This window comes from Hermetia illucens, chromosome 3, assembly GCF_905115235.1.
Source record: "Hermetia illucens chromosome 3, iHerIll2.2.curated.20191125, whole genome shotgun sequence".
Classification (NCBI taxonomy): Eukaryota; Metazoa; Arthropoda; class Insecta; order Diptera; family Stratiomyidae; genus Hermetia; species Hermetia illucens.
This window is the reverse complement of record NC_051851.1, coordinates 13861482-13882884: the sequence shown is the minus strand read 5'-3', so window position 1 is coordinate 13882884 and position 21403 is coordinate 13861482. Positions and strand designations below refer to the sequence as shown.

Genomic DNA, 21403 nt, shown 5'->3' with positions numbered 1-21403 from the left:
CCCACTTCCCCGCCGATTGGAAAAGTCCGCGCATTGCTTCCATTCCAAAAAAGAACCTTAACTCGTTTTATCCTGATAGCTACAGGCCTATCTCAGATAGGATATCTTCCCCCACCAAACATTTTTGAGCATACCATTAAATCCCTCATTAACGAGTACAGTGATTCTAATAGCACTCTTCCCGGCTTCCCGCCAACCGACCTAAACAATCGGTTAAAAACCCATTTTTTGTCCTCAAGACTGATATTCTTCTAGGTATCAATCGGAGGACACTCACCATAGCCTGTCTTCTTGACCTAAGGAAAGCTCGCGCATAAGCTTTCCAAGGTCCTCAATTTGCATCCGCACCTCTGTAAGCTAATTCTTAGCTTTCCTTGTCCTATACTTGTCCCGTCGACATTCCTCAGGGTTCAGTCTTTTCTGCAACTTTTTTGTTCCTGCTTACCGCAGACATCCAAAAATCACTCCACACCCGTGTCCTTTATACTTCTACCAACTACATCTTCCATGGTGAAGTTCATCTGAATTGTTATTCAGATAAGCTTTACCATTATTTTGCCCAAAAAAAGTTCCCTGAAATTCTGACAAATACGAGACCTTCGAATTCCATGGAAACATGAGAATGACGCCGGAAAGGTAGAGTGACATCAGAACTCTGTCACTCAAAATCGACGACGATCCTATTCCTACTGTGAAAGAGGTCATATACCTCGGAGTGCCAATGAATTCCCGCCTCTCCCACGTCCCTCATATAACAAAGGCACTAATTCGTGCAACTGGTGCCTTCCTATCCGAAAATATAATATTTCTACTCCCAAAAAAATTAAGCCGTTTTGTTCTCATTTTCGACTTCATTTTCTGGTCCGATAATTCCCCATCCCAAATGGAACGACTCCGCCTGAAAGAGCGTCCCATCCCAATCCTCTTGTTTCCAAGGACATGAAGTTTGAGATCGTTGAAGATAATCTCCTTCGGACTCATCTGTTTCCCAAGATCCTCCAATCCCTCTAATCAGAAAACCGTCTGTTTGATTCCCAAGGTAGACCGGCAGTTACTCCGACTCCCAATTTTTTATAAATCTTCCTATTTCTCGCCCCTCCTAGCTTCTGATCCCCATCCTTCTCCACCATGTCACCCATCCCACTCCCCCTCCTTTTTCCTTCCTCGCTCCACCCTGGGGACTGGATAAGTCACATCGTACTGAAGGGGGATTTTTTTTATTGCGGATTGTGGAATTTACTTCGGTAGGAAAGGCGACGAAAGTGTACCAGATAAAGCTGGTTGCTCTACTACTACGTATATGGCTCAGAAGGTCATAGTTGATAATTGGAGTTATTTTGTAGACAATCCCCGATTTAGATAGTGCATCGGACTCGATTGATGTCCGTCCGGAGGTTTGATTTGGAAACGGACAAGCCTTCTTGATGTTCAATCTTTAGAAAGGCCCCTTCCTGTGATTGATCGACTTCCGTGCTAGATGTGATTACTACCCCGATTGAGGTGGAAAACCGATTGATCTTATCGTCGAATTGGGCTTCTCCCATCCAGTTTCGAATACTCGACGACGTTAGAGATGAAATGAGGGAAAAGCGTTTCATCTTGAGGTTGGGGAGTCCTGATGGACGTTTCCCCTTTTCTACTTTTTGTCGGTTCCTTGGGAATCAGTTGTTCTTATTTTTATTTCGAGTCTATCTTAAGGATAGATATGTCCGGATAGCTCAGTGGTTAGAGCACTAGGCTGTCATACGGAAGGTCGCGGTTCAAATCTCACTGGTGGCAGTGGAATTTGCATCGTGATTTGACGTCGGATACCAGTCGACTCAGCTGTGAATGAGTACCTGAGTCAAATCAGGGTAATAATCTCGGGCGAGCGCAATGCTGACCACATTGCCTCCTAGTGTACCGTTACGGTCTTGAATGAAGTGCTCTAACACACTTCAAGGCCCTGATCCAATATGGATTGTTGCGCCAACGATTATTATTATTATTATCTATCTTAAGGAGTATAGGCTTTTCGGGAGTTTCTGGGAAGTTGGCATCATTCGCCATAGCCAGGCTTGACGAGAGAAGGGTCCTCGGGCTCGGAGTTTTCTCGGGGATCCGAAAAAGACATTTGTATAAAAAAGGAGAATAGGTGGGCTTGTATCATTTTCTCCCTAGATCCGTATAATTTTCACCCCGGGTCGGGATTTTCTCCTTAAGGCCCTAAAGATATCGTACTCATGGATTTTACCGTTTCAAGTGGTAGTATTATGTCTCCTTGAGGTGCTGACACCTACCTTATTTGAGACTACATTCCTTCCACCTTTTTATTTAAAGAATATTTCCATTCCAGCTGTCCACTTTCAATAATATATTTCCTGCATAAATTGAGGTGATAATTAGTAAAGTAATTTTTTGTCTTTATATGCAATACATGTCCCCCATTTGTACGATTAATTCTGCCATATTTCGAGGCAATTACATCTGATTTATGAAATCTTCCTCATTACTATTTTTATCACCGCCATGGACATTATCTGTATTTTTACCATATCGCAAGTGAATCCTATTTTTAGTTCATCTTTTTTTTGAATCTCTGAAGTAAGAAATTAATGCTCCAGAAAAACACGACATTCAAGACTCATTGGTCTTTTACAATAATTTATTTTTGAATCATCCCCATTTACACACTCCCCCTTCGGGAGCTACACATGTCTACCGTGCAAAATATTGCTGTATGTATTATATCTTCGTCTTCGTCAGATTTATGAGATATACGCGGCGAAAGTAATCAAGCAGTTTGTAAATTCCTAGCAGGATGTTTGGATTTGCCAGTCAAGAAGAATAATTATTGATCATTTGGATAATTTGTTCGTGCCATCAGAAGCCACTTTCCGGGTACTGTTTCGTTGATTCAGGTAAATATACTATGGATGGATGCATGACCTGGCGCAATAGTGAAAAGATGCAGTTGGTGGTACTTTCTTGGAACGGGTTTCGGTGTTTTGACGACTTTAAAGATAGTGGGTAGATTTCTTGGTACTGTTTTGCAATCCTTAGGGGATGATCTCTTCATCGGTATGCAAACAATAACATGGTTTCTTGGTATTGAATTTGATCATCGATTTTCACTTTAAATAAAAACGTATTGAAAAATTGTTGTCGAGTACTAACTGGGAAATCCTGAAATGTAACTCTTCTCTATTCTGAATATTTCAAGAGTTTATGGAAACTAGAGATGCGTGAAAAAAGGGCAATATCACTGCACTTTCTGGAAAAAATGACACCTGACATGATATCACATCCATCAAATTTCATTACTCTAACCGTACATGTGATATTATATCACCAGCATCACATGATACACTCATCAGCCGATATCACCAAATATTACTTACCACTAGAGTGATAATCTCTGCGTCTACTACGTTTGTAGAGTAAAATGTGTCAAGCAGGTAATGAATGGGGAAGCATTGCTAACCTATTACGAAAGTAATATCATCATCACATAATGTTGTGGTGTTGAGTTTTTAATTGGTGTTAGTTAAGTGATGTGATGTCAAGTGATGTTTGAATATGTTTGGATCGCGCTCGGTGATGGTGATGTGATATTAGATTTTAGGGTGACATCATTTTGTGATATTACCTTTAAGCTGAGTTCATTTTCACGCAATTGAGCCGAAGTATATAAAGAAGCTTCTCTTAAAGATTAAGTCACAGATAAATAGTTGAGATGGATACCTTTTGAATAGGTTTGATTTTTAACTTTAATTCAAAAATAGAAAAGGTGAACAATTACAAACTGAGGGCTAAGGGGACGATGGGAAGACGAGAAGGAACAAGGAATAAGAAATCTATCCAAAAGTCAACAACAACATGAGAACAAGCTTAGAATTGGCAAGCACATTATCTTCGATTGAAAAGACGAAGAAGCGGAAATGTTATACTTCTTAAAAGCGAAGGGGATTCACATTAAGAACTAGGGGAAATCGTAGGTTCCGCCGGGTGAGGTTTCCACATCCGTGTGAAGAACCAATCGCTTTAAGCAGAAGGCGATATTGTACACCTGGCTGACCAGTGGGGTGTAGTGTACCACGAGCTGCTGAAACCTGGTTAGACAGCCATGGCTGAGCATTACTGGCAGGAACTTGCTTATTTGATACAATGAGCGCAGCGACACGGTGAAGACATTTTTTAAGAGGACAACGCCGCCGTCCATTAAACGACTTTGAAGAAAAACACTAGCTCTTGGTTGGAAATCGTTCCCCTACGCGCCTTATTTCCTGGACTTCCCTCCGTCCAATTACTACTTGTTTTCAATGCACGAACTTTCGTTGCAGCAGTTTACCACGCACGGAAAAATTAAACAATGGATGGAGGTGGAAGGGCTACGGGTGTGGTAGATGTGAGACCAGAAAGGCTTGAAGCTTCCGCATGTCACTGCGGCCTCAAAACTGGGCAGATATTCCTTTCTGGACTAAGTAATCAGTGATTTTGCTGAGGTTTTGCGGAGCTTTAAAGTTAGTGAAATCAATAAAGTTTCCGTTTCCGCCAACTGCCTTACCTAGGCCTGCCCAGGGTTTGATACACCGAAAGGCGGGATAGCTAAGAATCCAAAATCTATCTAGTCAGGTTTAGAAACGCAGAGGGCATGTCGTTGGAAAGCCAGGGTGGGTTAATTGAGGTAACTCTAATTTTGGTTGGTTTGGTTTGTTAGTCGCCGAAATAAGCGGGCGGGACAAAGATTTTCTTGCAGTTTGTTCCTTTGATACGGTCTGATGAAGCTTCCCTGTGGCCTGCAGGAAGGTTACGCGATAGTCTCGAGGTCGTAGGTATATGTACCTACCAGAACACGAGATGATACATGGTGGTAAAGTGGCTTGTAGCAGTGGACCGCTGGAGTAAATTGTTCCCTTGTCGGAATGATGGCAGGTACAGCTTACGATGTTGCAGTGACCGCCATCGGTGAGAGCCGTAGGGGAAACGCGTTGGAGTCGAGCCAGGAACCTCATCAGGATGATGTGAGGTGCTGCGTAGCACCTCTATCATCGGGTGAAGGTTATGCCTCATTCATTTAGAAAGATGTTAGACGAAGGTAGGTTTGACGGGATAGTTAGATCGGCTTCAACTTTTGAGGTCTCAACGGAGCCGTGTTGAGCAGGCATGGATTGTCTACGCTACTGTTAGGCGCAGATTTCCAAGAATTGAATTTATTCCTTTGAAAGAGCTGTTTTTGAAGGTCGACCAATGTAATATTTTCGGGTAGTTGATATTCTACAGAAACGGTGCATTTTTGCAATTTGCCACAGGGGGACGGGGAAAAGGTATACCTGTTGAGCATCAACATTAAAGACGGTTACGTGAGTGGTGTTGGGCAGTATAGCCTTACGCCAGAGACGAAGTACCTCGGGATCTCTAGCCATTACTAACGGACTAGACCGTACAACATTCTTCTCCGGAGGGTCAGAGAGCATCTGCGGAGTCGGTGCGTTTGTTTTCTCGGATACATACAATATGACCATATCGTATGGTTCCCCTGGATTCGCCAATATATTCCAGCCGAAATTAATAATGATAATCATCGTTGGCGCAACAATTCATACTATATCGGGACTTTCTAGTGTGTTCGATCACTTCATTTAAGACCGTAACGTTACACAACAGCACACTGAAGGAGACAATGTGGTCAGCATTACGCTCGCCCGAGATTATTACCCTGAGTTGACTCAGGTACTCATTCATAGTCGAGTCGACTAGTATTCGATATCCAGACACGATGAAAAATCAGATTTGCATTGCTAAAGTTACGGAAAGGAAGGACAAACCCTCAGGCATTTCCTTTGCGATTGTCCAGTTCCAACTAGAGCCAAGTTGCGGCGCTGGGTAAAAAAGACATCAAACATTTAGTTGGAACGTTTCGTCCAGGATAAAGAGGGACAATTCTCAGTCTCTCCCGCTATCGAGAAGCTCTTCTATGAAGAGATTAATCAGATGTTGGCTCTGGGAGTCAACGAGGAATCGCGAAGCATCTGACCTTCGCCGGTCACCCCAGAAGTGAAATCGGGTAAAGTGTCTTTTTGCGGGTAAGATGGACAGTGTCACAGTGAAGGACGCATATCCTTTACATTTCATCGAGGGAATTTTCTGTCGTCTGCTGAAGGCACTGGATGAGGCATCCAGTGGAAAGACTGCCTTTACAGTTCCAGGGCGACCACTCTATCAGTTCGTGACCATGCGGTGTGGGCTTCGCAATGCGACTGATGGACAAAGTCATCCTTGCTCACATCAAGTCTTTGTGTATTTAGATGACTTGTTGTTCATCACAGAGACCCTCGACCAGCACTTGTTCCTCTTAGTCGAAGTGGTTTTCTTTATGAGACGGGCTGGCTTGACATTTAACACCGACAAGAGGAAGTCTGTTATCAAGGAGGTTCGATATTTGGGGTACATCATTGGTAATGGGCCGATTTGTACTGATCTCGACAATGCACTTGCCATCAAAGATTTTCCGCATCCGAAAACCGACAAACAGCTACTGCGATTTCTTGCTGGTCTGAGGAAGCCATTTCGACCTTCGACGCTCTAGAAATGAGTCCCTCTTCGCTTCGGTTTTGCAAAGCTCCGATTTCTCCAAACTTTGCCCCAATCTCACTTTGTCGTTACAAATTGGGTTTAAGAATGAAGTGAGCTCTTGGTTTTTTGCAAGAGGGATCCAAATTATAAATAATTATGGGGGCGGTTATGGGGGTTGAACTCCGGAGATACTGGTGCTTAGGTGTCTGCAGGTGTGTTTTATGTTCTCAGCATTTTTGTTGTTACTGCTTTTATGCTTACCTTGAACCCGGCAATTCTCCTTTTGAATTCGCGGTAATTATTTTGAGAAGAGTTTCAGTTGCCGCTACTTCTCCTGACCAATCCTCAAAATGTAAATTTTCTCTCGGCATAAAGGCTATCCTAACAAAAAATCTCTTCGAAAAAATTTCAGCATGGAATTTAGTTTATGACTGATAGTTTCGCCTAGGGTAAAGATAACCTGCCAACTGCGAGGGGGTAATCCCATAAGTATTTGCAGAGATGCCATTGGGCATGTCCCCATTACTCCACTGATACTCACTCAAGTCAATTTTCGTAGCAGCAGATTACCGCCCCATAGTTAATCGTTGACCTTATTTTGCAGTGTGTATCCAATGTAGTGTTTTCGGGGTGCATCTCTATTCCTGATATGGACGTGCGGGTCATCAGAGCTCTTGTAGTTATCTGTCATGTTTCCAACATGTATCTTTTAGAGTAGTTTTGGTTTAGTGTAATTCCCAAATATTTCAACTCTGCGTCATACTTTGTTCAGGTCTTCCACCACTGTCTCCAGTTCCAATTATTGTTCAGGCGTCTTCCATAGAAGTCTCAATCTGCCCCCCCCCCCCCCCTGGCATTCCTTACTATTCTTTTCACTTCATAGTCAATCTCAAAACTGATTATATTGTGATCCGTTATAGAGGGCTTATTCGACACCTTCCGATTCTTGATCATCTTGATCGCTTATCAAAGTATTCCGTAGAGCTATGGTTAGTACTTCTTACCTAGTGCATGTCACGAATGTTGGTGTGCTCCCTATATTATGTATTTGTTAATTCAAGGAGATACTTGTTTCTTCGATTACTGTTGTCCTCCCCCACTCTCGTGATGGGTATTGGTATCGAAGCCAAAGAGAAGTGGTGGTGCCTTCGTCTTGCAGAACTTCACAGGTTCAATGATTAACTCCGGTGATATCCGGGTACCTAACGAGTTCTTCCAGTTTCCAATGAAGATTGGATAGCCACGAGGTCTCGAGTTAGGAACTCTGAAAGACATAGATACATATTTTAAATTGGATTGAAGAATGAAGCGAGCTCTTGATTTTTTCGTAAGAGGGATCCAAATTACCTGCAGCAGGGTTCCTCTTTGTAGACCATGAATCTGCCCCCGGTATGCCCAAAGTTCTTGAGCCAGCGCTATTCCAACATTATATTTGGAAGTTATCCTCGAAGTAACTGCATGGCCATTGGTTCCATTAATGCCTAGAGCTCTTTTCCAATGTCAGAGTATCCTCCTCCGGCATGACAGTTTCTGAGTTCTACAAGATCCAGGTCTAGGTCGTCGAGTTTCTCTTCCTAATTGGATGTGCCCTCCGAAGTACCTTTCCTCGCTTTCTCCCTGTGTACATACATATCTATAACTGATAAGACACTCATGTCATTTAATTGCCTCTACGGATCGGTAATTTACCCTGGTCGCGAGGATTTTGCTTGGCCTGCTTCTAATTTATTTTGAACAATTAGTAGACTTGGGAGATTTTGTGTCTACAGTGTTGCGGCTTTATCATGTGCGCCCCTTCCGCCAGCAGGCCCGCCCCTAAACCATGCTGTCATGTTCTTCTTCATCCAGTCTATTGGTATAAAACCTGGTCGAAAGGGTATACCGTTGGACATATCCATCCCTCACAGATCCCCAAGATGATGAACACCTCAGTTTCCTGCTCTGAAAATTCTTTTGGCACTACGACCAGTCGGATTCTCTTTACCGGATTAATATAGCTAACCATGGGTCTGTCAACTTTACCCCTGATCTCCGCTTTGGCTTTTTTGGAACCTTTCCCCTCTTGTGGGCTGCCCTCTACTCGCTTGGCTCCGATAGTGAAGGTTTAGATCTGTGCTGAGCCTTCTCAAGAGCCTCGTTTGGTTTCAAGCCTTCCTTCAGATATTGCAGATACTGTTCAGGATCTGCCCCACTGGGGCCTCTCTCCTTCGTCAAGTCTGACCTCCTGATGGTCCTTGCCTTTCGAGGAAGGACCTTTGTGGGTTGTGGTCTTTGCAATGTTGAGCTTGACCTCCCAACTCCTCCCTGTGTCCGGTGCGGGCTCCCGCTTGTTTGTTGTTGGTTATGTTATACCTGTTTGGACTGCAGTATTTTAAGGTCCTCTCAAGGACCTTCGTTTTTATCCTTATTGAAATATTTCATACTTACCACAAAATTTTGGATTGAAACCTCATTTTCCCAATATTAATAAAATATATTTATGATCCATAAAATATGGAAACGTTGAAGAATGAGTTTATTTCAGAATAACTACTTCACCGCGAACGTGATTTGAAGAAAAATTTTAGACACCCTTGAGGCAACATTTGGTGGTTTATATAAATGCACGATTGCTTGCAGTCATGCTTCAAGAGTTTTCCGCACATAAAATCTTCCTCCGAACGAATTGCATTTCCATCAAAAATCACCATCTAAATTTAGATGGTAGAACTGCACATTTGCGATTTCTGCATGGTGATTTTATAACGCCACTTCAAAAATATACAAGTTTATCTAGCCTGAAATTTTTGTTTAGTTTAGAGAATTATGTTGTTGCCGGACTTAACGCTTGATCGAACAACAATTTTATTGCAAACATGTAGTGAAAGGATGATGACGGGATGCAGGGTTTTTGCATTGTGGAGTTGCTGTGCAGATGGAAGGGATTAGCTTCTGCGTGGGACCAGGCCAGGCCAAGTAAGCCCCATACGCGTTCTGCGATATTTTTGCCTAAGTGACCTCCCATGACTTTCCAGAAGGAGTATCAGAAGCTCATTCCTATCTTTATCTTTTGACATCATCCCATCAATAAGGACATCTGTAACCAACTACTTGAAGCAATAATGCGGCAGTCTAAATTGGGCATACCACTATCTATACTTCCCCTACACGCAGTAATTATGCTTCGGAATCCAAACTCATCTCATGCGATGTATCTATATTCTGCACGCGCAGTATCTAAACATTCGATGTGCATTCAGTGAAAGTTCCAAGCCCTTTGGCACTTCGCCGCGATCCTTCAGACAAGTGATGACTTCTAACCATATGCCTTCAACTATTGCAGTGGATACTTCTCATTCCACGAAATATTTATAGATTTTTGAGTATCATATTTTAAAGATACGAGTCTGTTCTATATTTTCGGCATGACATTTAGTAAGATATTCAGTCTCAGACCATTAATTTTAATTGCAAATTCCTCAGTGAACGCATATGGATGGTCAATGATCCCAGGAACGTCAATATTGTGATCGATGATGAATCGTTTCTGTATCGAAACAATCTAATTCCGAAAAGATATTTCTGTTTGATAATAATTATGATATTTGAATGATGTCACGGAGGATATTTATGATGAGATATAATTAGGTGATAACGACGAAAGAGATTTTTTAGTTTATAATCGTGCCATTTATCATTTTTCAATTTATCTCAATTTTTTTTCTTATCTTTGAGAAAAATTATTTAAGATATGGGACTTACAATGCTTTCGTTTTGTCAGTATTTCGGGAACCAGTTATTCTGGCGAAAAAATCATGAACTCGATGATTGAAGGAATCAACTTGAATTTCTTTAGTCGTTACAGTCATAAGTCAAATCATTTGAATACAAAGGTCTCTAAGTTCGCAAAGGCTCAATTTTCAACCCTATCCCTGGAGGGAAGGACGTGTTCCCTCTTCAAAACCGATGAAAATTCATGATAGTCTCCGCCCCTTAAAAAGTTGTGGCCCCACAAAGTGAGGTTTTTCCTACATCAACATGTTCAAGTTTGAATTTTCGAATGTATCCCGAGAAGGGAAGAGAATGGGGAGGATATGAAGAAGAAAGAGGTAGACCCCCCTTAAAAAGCCATCAAAGAAGGGCTATTTTCATTTCAAAGCATGATGTTTAATTTTGAACAGTATGGGAGTAGGAGCAAGGAAGGGTATGAAAGGAGACGCGGGGTTCTCTCTCTCAAATGCCGTTAAAAGATCGGGGTGGTACCCCCCTTAAAGATCTATGGTGTTGCAAAGAGGGGGGTTGGGGGTATTTTGATATCATCACTGTAAACTTTGATTTGTCAGCCCCATCCCCGGAGAGGGAGGGAAAAAAGAGGATATATAGAACTAACTAGTGGTCAAAGCGTATCCTCAAGAGATAGCTTTACACGTGGAATGAATTTTCTAATGTGCCTAACATATCTGTCCATCTTACGAAATTGAAGGCATTTCTGATATCATGCGTTATAAGGAGCAATATCCGTCGAGACCGGCGGCTGTATGCTTCGGCTCGATGGACCGAACCACGACCTCCATAACAGTATCCATAGTGTATCTCCCTGTTCTGAACCCGAACTCCCTTGGCAACACGCATCGCTTCAGCAGGTCTACTGCTGATTAGCTTTTCGAGCGCTTTTCCGGCCGTGTCAAGCATACCCAACGGTCAGTAAGCAGATGGCAGTTCCGAGTCTACTTTTCCCTTGCTGATCAGCGCGAGTCTCGCTACCTGGCAGCAACAAGGAGAAATGCCCTCCTTCAAGGAAGCTTTAGACGCCCAGAACGGCAAGTCTGGCAGTTAGCACAACACCAGTTTGTAAACTTCCACCGAGATGCCATCAGCACTTGGCGCCTTCTTGTTTTTCACGGTAAGGACCGCTTCTTCGAGCTTTATATTGCGAAAAATTGGCAATCCACGTCGCTTCCCGCGCCATTGACATCCACCCGAAGAGCCCCGAGTTGTGACGAAGTCCCTGGGGTCCTCATTCACCTCGTTGACCAGGTTCTTCCTCCTGTTCCTAACCAATTCTCTGCCTTTATGGTGCATGACTCCACGCTGGCGTGTAAAATTTGTGCCAAGCAGTGGAGCTGATGACATTTCTTCCGTAGGTCCGTTCCGTCCACCAGTATATAGACAGCTTGTCACAGCTGGGGCACTGTCGATATCACATTCACTACTGTGTCAAAGGGTAACATAGGTCCCAGGGCGAAACGTGGATTGGTATCCACGATGGAGCTAAAACCTGGGAAATGCCTGTTGAACCAACACCAACAGCTCTACTACCAAACCCTATCTCCGCCTCCACGTGGTGACCGTTTGGAGCTCATTTTTAACGAAAAGCTGCAGACGGAGACGGATGAAGGCGAGTCTCCCGCGCCGAAACACGGGACAAATTGTACTAACTGGTCCTGCAGGTTGGGGGTTGGGTAGAGCTGACAACCTTACACGGTAAACAACCTGCTACGAAGCCACAACAGGAGCCTCGGACTGGACAGATTACACAACGACGAACCGGGATACCATGACCGTCAGGTTGTGGATAAAATCCTGCTCCATGGGTTACGGTGGGCGGGTCACTTAATCCGTATGGATGAGGATGATCCAGCCCGGAAAATCTATAAGGGCAATATCTATGGTAGAAAAAGAAAAAGAAGACGAGGCAGACCCTGCCTAAGATGGAGCGATGGCGAAAGTCAGGACGCGAGACAGCTTTTAGGGATATCGAATTGCTGGACCTCGGCACAAAACTGGGATCTCTGGAGTTCCTTATTAAGGGAGGCCTAGACCGGGTATCGGTTGTTTTGCCGTTGATGATGATGATGATATAGAACTGAGGAGAAGGGCACTCCTTTCTAATACTGTTAAAGAATTGTAGCGGTCATCTCCCGTTGGAAGACTATGGTGCCTTGAAAGGTAGGGGGTAAGGGGCAGTAAGCCGCCTTGCATATCGCGACGATGATTTTCTGTCAATAAAATTATTAATGACGCAAAAATAGCCGGTTTTTGGAGAGCCGTAATTTTTTAAGGACCAGTTTCTGCTATAAGTTTTAAGTAGGAGTAGAAAGGGGGCAGGACTTTTTCCTTTCTCCTACATGTTCTCTTTATCGTCCCGCTCTCTGGGCCACACCCAGGCGGTTGATTGGTTGGCGGATCCAACTTTCCCATGAACAAAGGGGACGACTGTTGCGATTTGCTAATGGGATTTAAGAGAAAGAACCCTCCTTGACCTCTGGGAATCGGGTATAAAATTAAAACCTGAAATGAAAGTCGCTGCATGTTGAGGCGCAGTGGCGTTTTACGAGGGGGGGGGGGGGGGGGTGACCGAAACATTTCTCTAACAGGATTAGTAGAGGAGAAGGAACTTTCTGTTTTTTTTGAAAATTCAAAATTGACCATGATACCATGATGATATCAAAAAACCTTACTTCGACGACCATACCTTTTTGAGGTGACCGCCACCAGCTTTCATTGGCTTTGAAGAGCTTTCCCTCTGGCGATGGGGTTGAAAATTGAACTTCTACCGCTATAAACCCCAGAGTACACCGCATTGACGATACCTACGCACCAGCACCTTCGGGTTCATGCTTCAACTCCTTCAAGTATTTGTCGCGAAGTGTGCATTGTTGCTCTACTGTCCCACGCCATGTACCAAAGTTATGTGGAAACACCCTCGCGGCCATCTTGGGATATTGGGTTTCACTGTATAATATAACCCGCGATGAAGTTGTCACTGTTTTTTAATGTATAACCTATCCACTAGTACGCCCGCTTTTTGATCAACAACTTTACCAAGTTTTCTCATGCTCACCAAAGGTTTTTCGCCTGTTATTGACCAGGATATTCTGATACGGAGCGGCCTCAACTTGTTGTTAATATTGAGGTATTTGCATTCCCAGGTTTTGGATATCAAAGCGGATTTAATGTTGTTAATGCGTGGACCCCATCAAGTTTGATGTGTCGCCATCAGATAGTGGTCCCTTTCAAGACCGATGTCAACAGAGGGATATAGAATATATTTAAACCAGATCGCGGTATGGTCGGCCGGTTTCCCCGTGAGCTGCTCGGCGTATTCTCCGCCAATATTTCATTTTGCTTTGGTCCTGAATGTCTACCTTATATCGCTGGGGTTTTGGGGGTCTCGATACCGTTGTCTGTGCACACATTCCGGAAAATAATCGTAAATCATTTGCGATAGTCAAAGGTCGTAGTCATGTGGTTAGTTTTTATCCGTGGCGTTGTCGGGGGAATACTTTGGGTGTATTTTTTTACCCAAACTAACAAGGTCATGTCAAGTTGAGCATTTAGCTTTAAAGGCAGTTTCTCGTGTTTGCTGGGTGCTGACATACTTTTTATATTTGAGAGTGGTACTCTGAGGTGACGGTAAGGAAGACGGGCCCCTGTCGGCCAAACCAAACCCATAATCCAAAGGCCTAATTAAGGCGATTAAACCCGAGTTTGCACGGGGACTCATCTGAAGTGGCTTCGGTCAAAGAGCTTTGCCAGGGGCATATTGGTAACATGGGAACCGGGATAGCCCCTGAAATCTTCTAGGATTTGAATTCCGCTTGGTTGTTTGCGGTTCGTCTCCTTGTGCGAGCTTTATGGGGGTTGTTAGTTACGTTCAAGCGAACAAGAGACCTTCGGGACTTAAACGTGATGTTGCGTTTCAATGTGATTGTGGTCACAAAATCAATCCGTGTTTTAAGAGGAGCCTGGGATTAAGTCTACCAGAACGCAACTGTATATAGTAAGTAACCTTCTCCCTACGGGGGTAGATAGGATAATACTTGACCTAGGAACCTCTTTTTTCAATATACCCGTTTCCTTTTTAATAAAAAAAATCATTCTGAGTCAATAACCAGCTTTTTCAATATTTCAGGTAATAACAGAGACTCATCCAAAAGTGATTCAAGATGTGACTCACGAGCAAATGAAGAAGACTCCAGAAGAAGTCGATCCTTAGATGGGGATACAGTGATAAATAGTAACTCACTGACTCGAGATGTAATCCCCAAATACCCAGCCCTATTTAAGTTCATAATTCACTTAATAGTATCATTTCAGGGAAAAAATAAAACGCCTTGGAAGAAAGTCAAGGATATAATTCAAACTCATCGTGGGTCGTTTAAAGGTAAATCAAGGACGAGAAGTGTCAAATCGAGTGGAACTTGTAGTCGAGAACATAGTCCATGTGAATCAATCGATGCGCTTAGTAATACTGAGGTAAGAAACATGTTTTGCTGGCTTCTTTATTCTTTCTTATCCTATGCAGTCAGCCCTGGAATTCCATAAGAAATATAAGTGAGCGCTGAAGTGCCATCACTGAGCCTACTGGTCAGACTCCATACCAATTAGACCGACTTCACAGCCAGACCGCATGTATTATGAATAAAATTACCGGACTGGTGGGTGGCCTAAAAAAGTTAAAATTATTGAGGTCCGAAGCTGAAGTCGTTTCAAGAGTGTCAAAAAAAAAAAAATTAAACCACTTTTTCAGACCAGCAAAGCTGACAATTCTTTAAAGAATACTCGAAATAGTGTAGCCAGGAAAGCATAGTTGGGTACCATCCACGTCATTACATTCCCAAAAGTAGTTGAAGAGCGCCATGGTGAAGTTGTTTTACTTGATGTCTCATCAGACTGGCGGGTGATGACCAAAGGTGTCCGTACAAATTAGCATGAATTGATAAAAGCTATTCAGATATACGGAAAAATGAAACCGTAAGTGGGCAGGGATGACCTTATCCGTTGTATACTTTGAAGTGCAAATCACAGGGGATGCACTAGCGCTATGGAAGTTTTCTTATCCTGAGACGATTCATTAATCGGTTTCTGCCTGGACTCATACTTCAACTAATAACTTGCAATGAATCTAGTTTTAGAGGGAGGATAAAAGGACTTAAGGATAGGGAAAGAATAAGTATCCTTCATTTTGACACTATCAATCTTAAAATTGAAAGTATCCGTTTCCTTGGTATGTTACGTGGCAGGTTTAACTCCGGGTCAGTCTTATCGGTTAATAGACCTATTAGTCTCTTCATTTTAAGTTTGCTTTGCACTTCAATATCCATTTTGTGGCGTCCCAGATAATCTATGCATCTTACCCAGTCTTGTATCTAAGATCCATTTGGGTACCACAGTGTGTGGTTTCTTCTGGTCTTGACTTTGGAATCGAAGCAGTATTTCAACGACGTAAAATCGCTACCGATTTTCAGGGTTGACTTTTTGATTTCATCGGTAATAGTATGCCACAGATATGAATGTGCTACAAGCCTAGTTTTTCCCTTTACTACTTTAAGCTTCATCATGAGATTCCCTTTTTCACACCGCCCATTTACTAGACTCAGAGCTTGCTATATTAGCTCTGAGATCGTTTGATATCAATCAGTCTTCCATGTAGTAGGACTAGCAGCTCGCTCAGAACAAGGTCCCACAGTTGAGGTAATAGGACTACCATTGCGGACATCCTCTACATAAGGCCGCGTAGAGAATTTTACCGTGCAGTTGCGGTTGAGCCAGTCTATCTTCCTGCCCTCTATATGGTACTTTCTTTACTACTACTACTACTTTATTATCGAAGACGCCTGGCAGGACTACGATAGTCACCCTCTTTGTTGTTTGTTGCCTGTGTGGGTCTTTCCAGTTTCACGACGGAGCCTTTGGTGACACATTGATTCTGAAAGTGTTCCATTTCCTTTCGGATTCTTCTTCATGAGTTCGCCTTAGTTTTGCGGATTTCTTTGTAATACTAAGTAGGTTCCGGTCATTTTTGCCCAACTGAGTGTTCAGCGTGTTTTCTGTCGTGCAAGCTTTGCAGGATTATGATTTCTACATCCTACAACTATTCTCATACGAGGTGATGACTGTGGTGCTTAGGTCACCTACGTCGACCTCGACCACAACCCCCATCTCAGCTGCTAGGTTCTACCTGTAGCACACCCAGTTCATGTTACGATTCCATTGGCTGCAACATTTATACTTTGGATTATAGATTTTTCCGGTTTCCTTGCGAAGTTATCTGTTGTCTCAGAGCGCTGGTCCCAGTGAAGCCGTTGGGAAGTCCCGTCCCATGTACCCGAGGAGAGTGATCGTACCCGAGTCTGCAAGGGACTCATCTGAAATAGGTTTTGACAAGAAGTTTCACCGAAGGTTATTTGGTACCATGGGAATTGGGATGGCCATCTGGATTCACGGCCACATAGTTTTGTTTTATTTTCGACGTTTCGTGAGCCGTTGTCAGGGTATACTGATGTCAGCGTTTATGTCTGGGCCTATGTTTGATACGTTTCCTAATTGTAAGTTGCTGTCTGAATTTGTGGTATAACTCAAGTCCCTGGTCCTTGCTGTTTAGCTATTTTTTACCTCAATGGCCTCATGAAGTTCTTGAGGGTAATGTGGGGAAGTTTCTGACAGTACTTTAGCTCTGCCGAAGGCAAATTATTGCCCCAATACCACCAAGGTTGACTCTGTAAAGCGGTTGTGTTTTACATAGGTTTCGTGCTTATGCTCCGTTGTTGTATCGTTCTACCGGTCTAGCCTATGTAGATTTCTCTGGAGGAGTGCGGACTTTTATATCCCTTTATGTATGAAGTTGCACCTTTTTGTCCATCAACTTGCGTCCGTCGGCTTTTGACATCATGAATCAAACTTACTTCTTTCGTTACCGGGCTCTTATAGACTGAAGGGTTATTTGGATTAACTTCAGCATTGGTTGGCTGCTTGCTCATTTTGGTGAATGTTAGCTGAGGCAAGTCTCTGTCAACTAATGTTTCTAAGCTTTCCTCATCGATTCGTAAGACAAGGGTTACCCGTTTGTATTTGGAATCGATTACATCCCATTCTTCGCTTTTGAGACCCATATTTGTAATTTTCAACATAGCGATTGGTAAGGCTCAATAGGTTACGGTGGCCGGGTCAGTTAATCCGTATGGATGAGGATGATCCCAGGGCAATATCTATGGTAGAAAAAGAAGACGAGGCAGACCCTGCCTAAGATGGAGCGATGGCGTAGACCAGGACGCTACACAGCTTTTAGGGATATCGAATTGGTGGACGTCGGCGCAAAACCGGGATGTCTGGAGTTTCTTATTGAGGCAGGTCTATACCGGATACCGGTTGTTGCGCCGTTGATGATGATGATGAACATAGCGAAGCTTGTCTGGACTGTCAGCATCCAAGATTTTATATTTGGTGTTTACAACGCCAGCCGGCACAATGAGATAATGAGCGGTATCATGGAGTACAACCAATTACCCCGCTGATTTGTGTGAGCTCTAATTAGAATTCCTCTAAATAGGTCCTCGTATTCTGAGGCCCTGTGGAAGGTTTACACCTCCACATTATACGTTCAGACTTTTTGCTTTTAAGTTCCCCAGGTGTTGTTGATCTGCCGGGTCTAATCTTTGGGACATCCTATTGGGATGTTATTGTTGCAGGATCGTTCTCATCTTCCCGCTTCTGAATATGGTTGTATCTTTGGATTTGTTTGCAAAATTTCTATGTCTGATGCTCTGTTCCGCTGGTGAGGTTGTTGTCGTCTCATTTTAATCTGTGTTTGGGTTCCCATTTCCTTGGGGCCTCGTATTCCTCCATGTTTGTGTTTATTCATTGGTTTATGTGTGGTCGCATGATTATCATCATCATCATCAACGGCGCAACTACCGGTATCCGGTCTAGGCCTGCCTTAATAAGGAACTCCAGATATCCCGGTTTTGCGCCGAGGTCCACCAATTTGATGTCCCTAAAAGCTGGCGTCCAGGCCTACGCCATGGCTCCATCTTAGGCAGGGTTTGCCTTGTCTTCTTTTTCTTCCATAGATATTGCCCTTATAGACTTTCCGGGTGGGATCATGCTCATCCATACTTATTAAGTCACCCGCCCACCGTAACCTATTGAGCCGGATTTTATCCACAACCGGACGGTCATGGTATCGCTCATAGATTTCGTCATTGTGTAGGCTACGGAATCGTCCATCCTCATGTAGGAAGCCAAAAATTCTTCGGAGGATTCTTCTCTCAAACGCGGCCAAGAGTTCGCAATTTTTCTTGCTAAGAACCCAAGTTTCCAAGGAATACATGAGGACTGGCAAGCTCACAGTCTTGTACAGTAAGAGCTATGACTTGTCAGTGAGACGTTTCGAGCGGAACAGTTTTTGTAAGCTGAAATAGGCTCTGTTGGCTGACAACAACCGTGCACGGATTTCATCATCGTAGTTGTTGTCGGTTGTGATTTTCGGCCCTAGATAGGAGAAATTGTCAACGGTATCAAAGTTGTAGGTATCAGTGGCCGCTCCGAGGAGCCCAATTAGCGCTTTGGTGCGCCGTTTTGATGCCACAAACTCCTAAGACCGTGACTGTTGTTATGGGAGCGGGGAGGCAGAATCCAGCCGGCTCGGATCTTCAGAGCCAGCTCTCCGACCCTGCAGCTAGAAATCTCTCTGAGGTCCCCAAAGAATGGTTTACCCAGTGTCCGCAGCCTGAGTGCATGAGGGTTTCCCTTCCTTCTCCGCAGCTTCGGCAATGCGAGTTGTAGGGTATGCCGAGCCTAGTGGCATGGTCCCATATGGGCCAGTGCCCCGTACAGACCGCCGTAATCTTGAAAGCATTTGCGTGATCGAGATATGTTATAAGCGGGCCAAATTCTCCTTGACTTGGCACAGCTTGTAAGCCTTCGCCATCTCAGGCCCGCGGCTGCTAGATAGTGCGAGCAGATTCCGCCCTCGACAGCCACCAGCGGAACACCGACTGTATTCGCCGAGGGACTGCCAAGAGCAGAGCCTTGCCTGGCCAATTCATCAGCCCGCTCATTCCCCTCTATGTTCCTATGCCCGGGAACCCAGAGGTAGAGTGACCTTGAGCGTGCCGCCCAGATGGTTGAGCGTTGTATTCTCCTATCCTTATTCTTCCTGTTTGACCAGTGCGGTTTTGCGGTCGCATGAGTATGGAAATAATTTATGGTCAATTTGCCTGATGACCTCTATATACATCCGAGGTTTGTTACTCTTAGGGGGTCCTCGGGTAATTCAAGAGGTTCGTTCACAACCTTATTTACCCATCAGCATGGGTCAGAGAAAGCTTTGGGTTGGGTTTTTTCGGTTATCGTATGGCTTTGGGGTGCTCGTGGTAACCACGAATGAAGGATTGTCGATTGGGTTATGCATACATATGTATAAGGTAACCTGGGCTTACAATTATATTCTTATTGTTCCTATAATGTTCCCTAAGGCCGCTTACTTGAAGGTCTCGCTGGGAAAGTAGGTTCCATTGCGTAATACAAACAGGATCTGTGCTCACTGGTTTCTGCTTTCTATCTTTTTCAAATCCGCGCTCGGAAGTAATCCATCATTTCAGATTGCGTCAAGGAAGGGTACCCTGATCATAACAGTTAAGGGAATTTTTAAGGAATTCAGAGGCAGTGACAGATTTTCGAAACCCTTTTTTGCGTCGATGGCTTTATGGGTATCAATAGAACAGTAGGTGTCTTTCGAAAACTGAGAGCCTTTCACCTTCAACGTCCTGAAGCACAAGAGTGAAATGTACCATGATGTAAAGGAGTACTCCATTGAGTCCTGTTTAGAATGGCTTACCAATATTGCTGGAAGTTGATACTTCATACTGTGATGGAATAAATCTTGTATCTTAGCGTACCCAGGCTCTGTCACAAGAAAGATACATTGAAAAGTATATTAAGACTATGTTTTGCTTGTTTTTTTCTAACAGGAACGCAGCCAAGACCACGGCACGTCAATCCCTACATCCCCTGTTCGGAAAAACATGCCATCTGTAAACGTATCAGGCGAAAGTAGTTCCTTCTCATACTCGCCTTACGGATCGTCCTCCGGTTTACATACCAAAGATGATTCTGATGGGAAACCAGTGAAAGCGTCATCGAAGTCAAATCGCAGAAGTAAAATTTTAACGGATTTCGAAGTTTTACCGGAGGATGTGATCGTTGATTCAAAGTCAACAGGAACAATTCAACGTGGTAGACCACCACCGAGTCCTTTGAATTTACGTCAGGTATGCCTGAATGTATGTATGCAAAGCCGTTGTAATATCTTTAATTGAACAGCTTCGGTTCGTTTTAATATTAATAAGGATACATTTCAAAATCTTTCGAACAGGACTCCAGTGATGCCGAGTATGGAGAAATGGGTCATTCACCAACATTCTTCGGGAAAACTCCTACGAAAATCTTTAAGTTAAGGAAACCGTTAGCTTCAGGCAATTCTTCAGTTCCTAGCAGTCCTTCTCGACATTCCGAGTTTTATGGCGAAAGCGGTAAGTGATACTTATGTAATTTCTCCAGGTTCTTAATGAAAAAGGCGTGGCCTAGCCTAGGTCTAGGTTTACAGGAATAAAACCAAGATGATAGGGTTATTTTTTTCTCATGCCAACAGATAACTTCTTCAGATTCCCGGATACAAGCTTTCCTAGTGAAGATTTCTCAAGTGGTGACTTCTCCGAGCCTTCCAGCCCGAATCGAAGCCAACATAACAAGCTCTCTCCCAAGTCGAGCTTCATTGTTCAGCAGAAGGAAATTAATGAAAAATATTATGAATTGTGTGAGCAACTGGCACAAGAATTTGAAGCGAAGCAAGAGGAGTGGAAAAAGATTCAAGCGGCCTGTACAGCGACAGCGTCGACAGGTAAGTGTACCAAACGAGAAGTAGGAGGGGATAGTGTTAAAGTTCTTCTCCCTTAACTCCCACCAGCTTACCAAATCATATCCAAGGAGGAAGGCTCACTATCGAACAAAAACGTTCCTGCCACTCTGCTTGAGGAGAATCTTTCACCAGATTTCAAAAAGAAATTGCATAAATGGCGTGTGAAGG

The 21403-nt window shown here is 43.6% G+C and overlaps 1 protein-coding gene across 3 annotated transcripts in view; it reads left to right on the top strand.

The window, feature by feature from the left end:
- LOC119652524 overlaps positions 1-21403 on the top strand; it is a 122833-nt gene that overhangs the window by 81644 nt on the left and 19786 nt on the right. For 2 of the 3 annotated variants that reach the window (XM_038056721.1, XM_038056722.1), the window contains 6 exons: positions 14450-14574; positions 14635-14793; positions 20289-20600; positions 20693-20849; positions 20969-21217; positions 21284-21402. In XM_038056721.1, coding sequence (XP_037912649.1) covers positions 14450-14574; positions 14635-14793; positions 20289-20600; positions 20693-20849; positions 20969-21217; positions 21284-21402 — 1121 coding nt within the window. The remainder of the gene's footprint in view (positions 1-14449; positions 14575-14634; positions 14794-20288; positions 20601-20692; positions 20850-20968; positions 21218-21283; position 21403) is intronic. The other variant, XM_038056723.1, reaches the window with a different exon arrangement.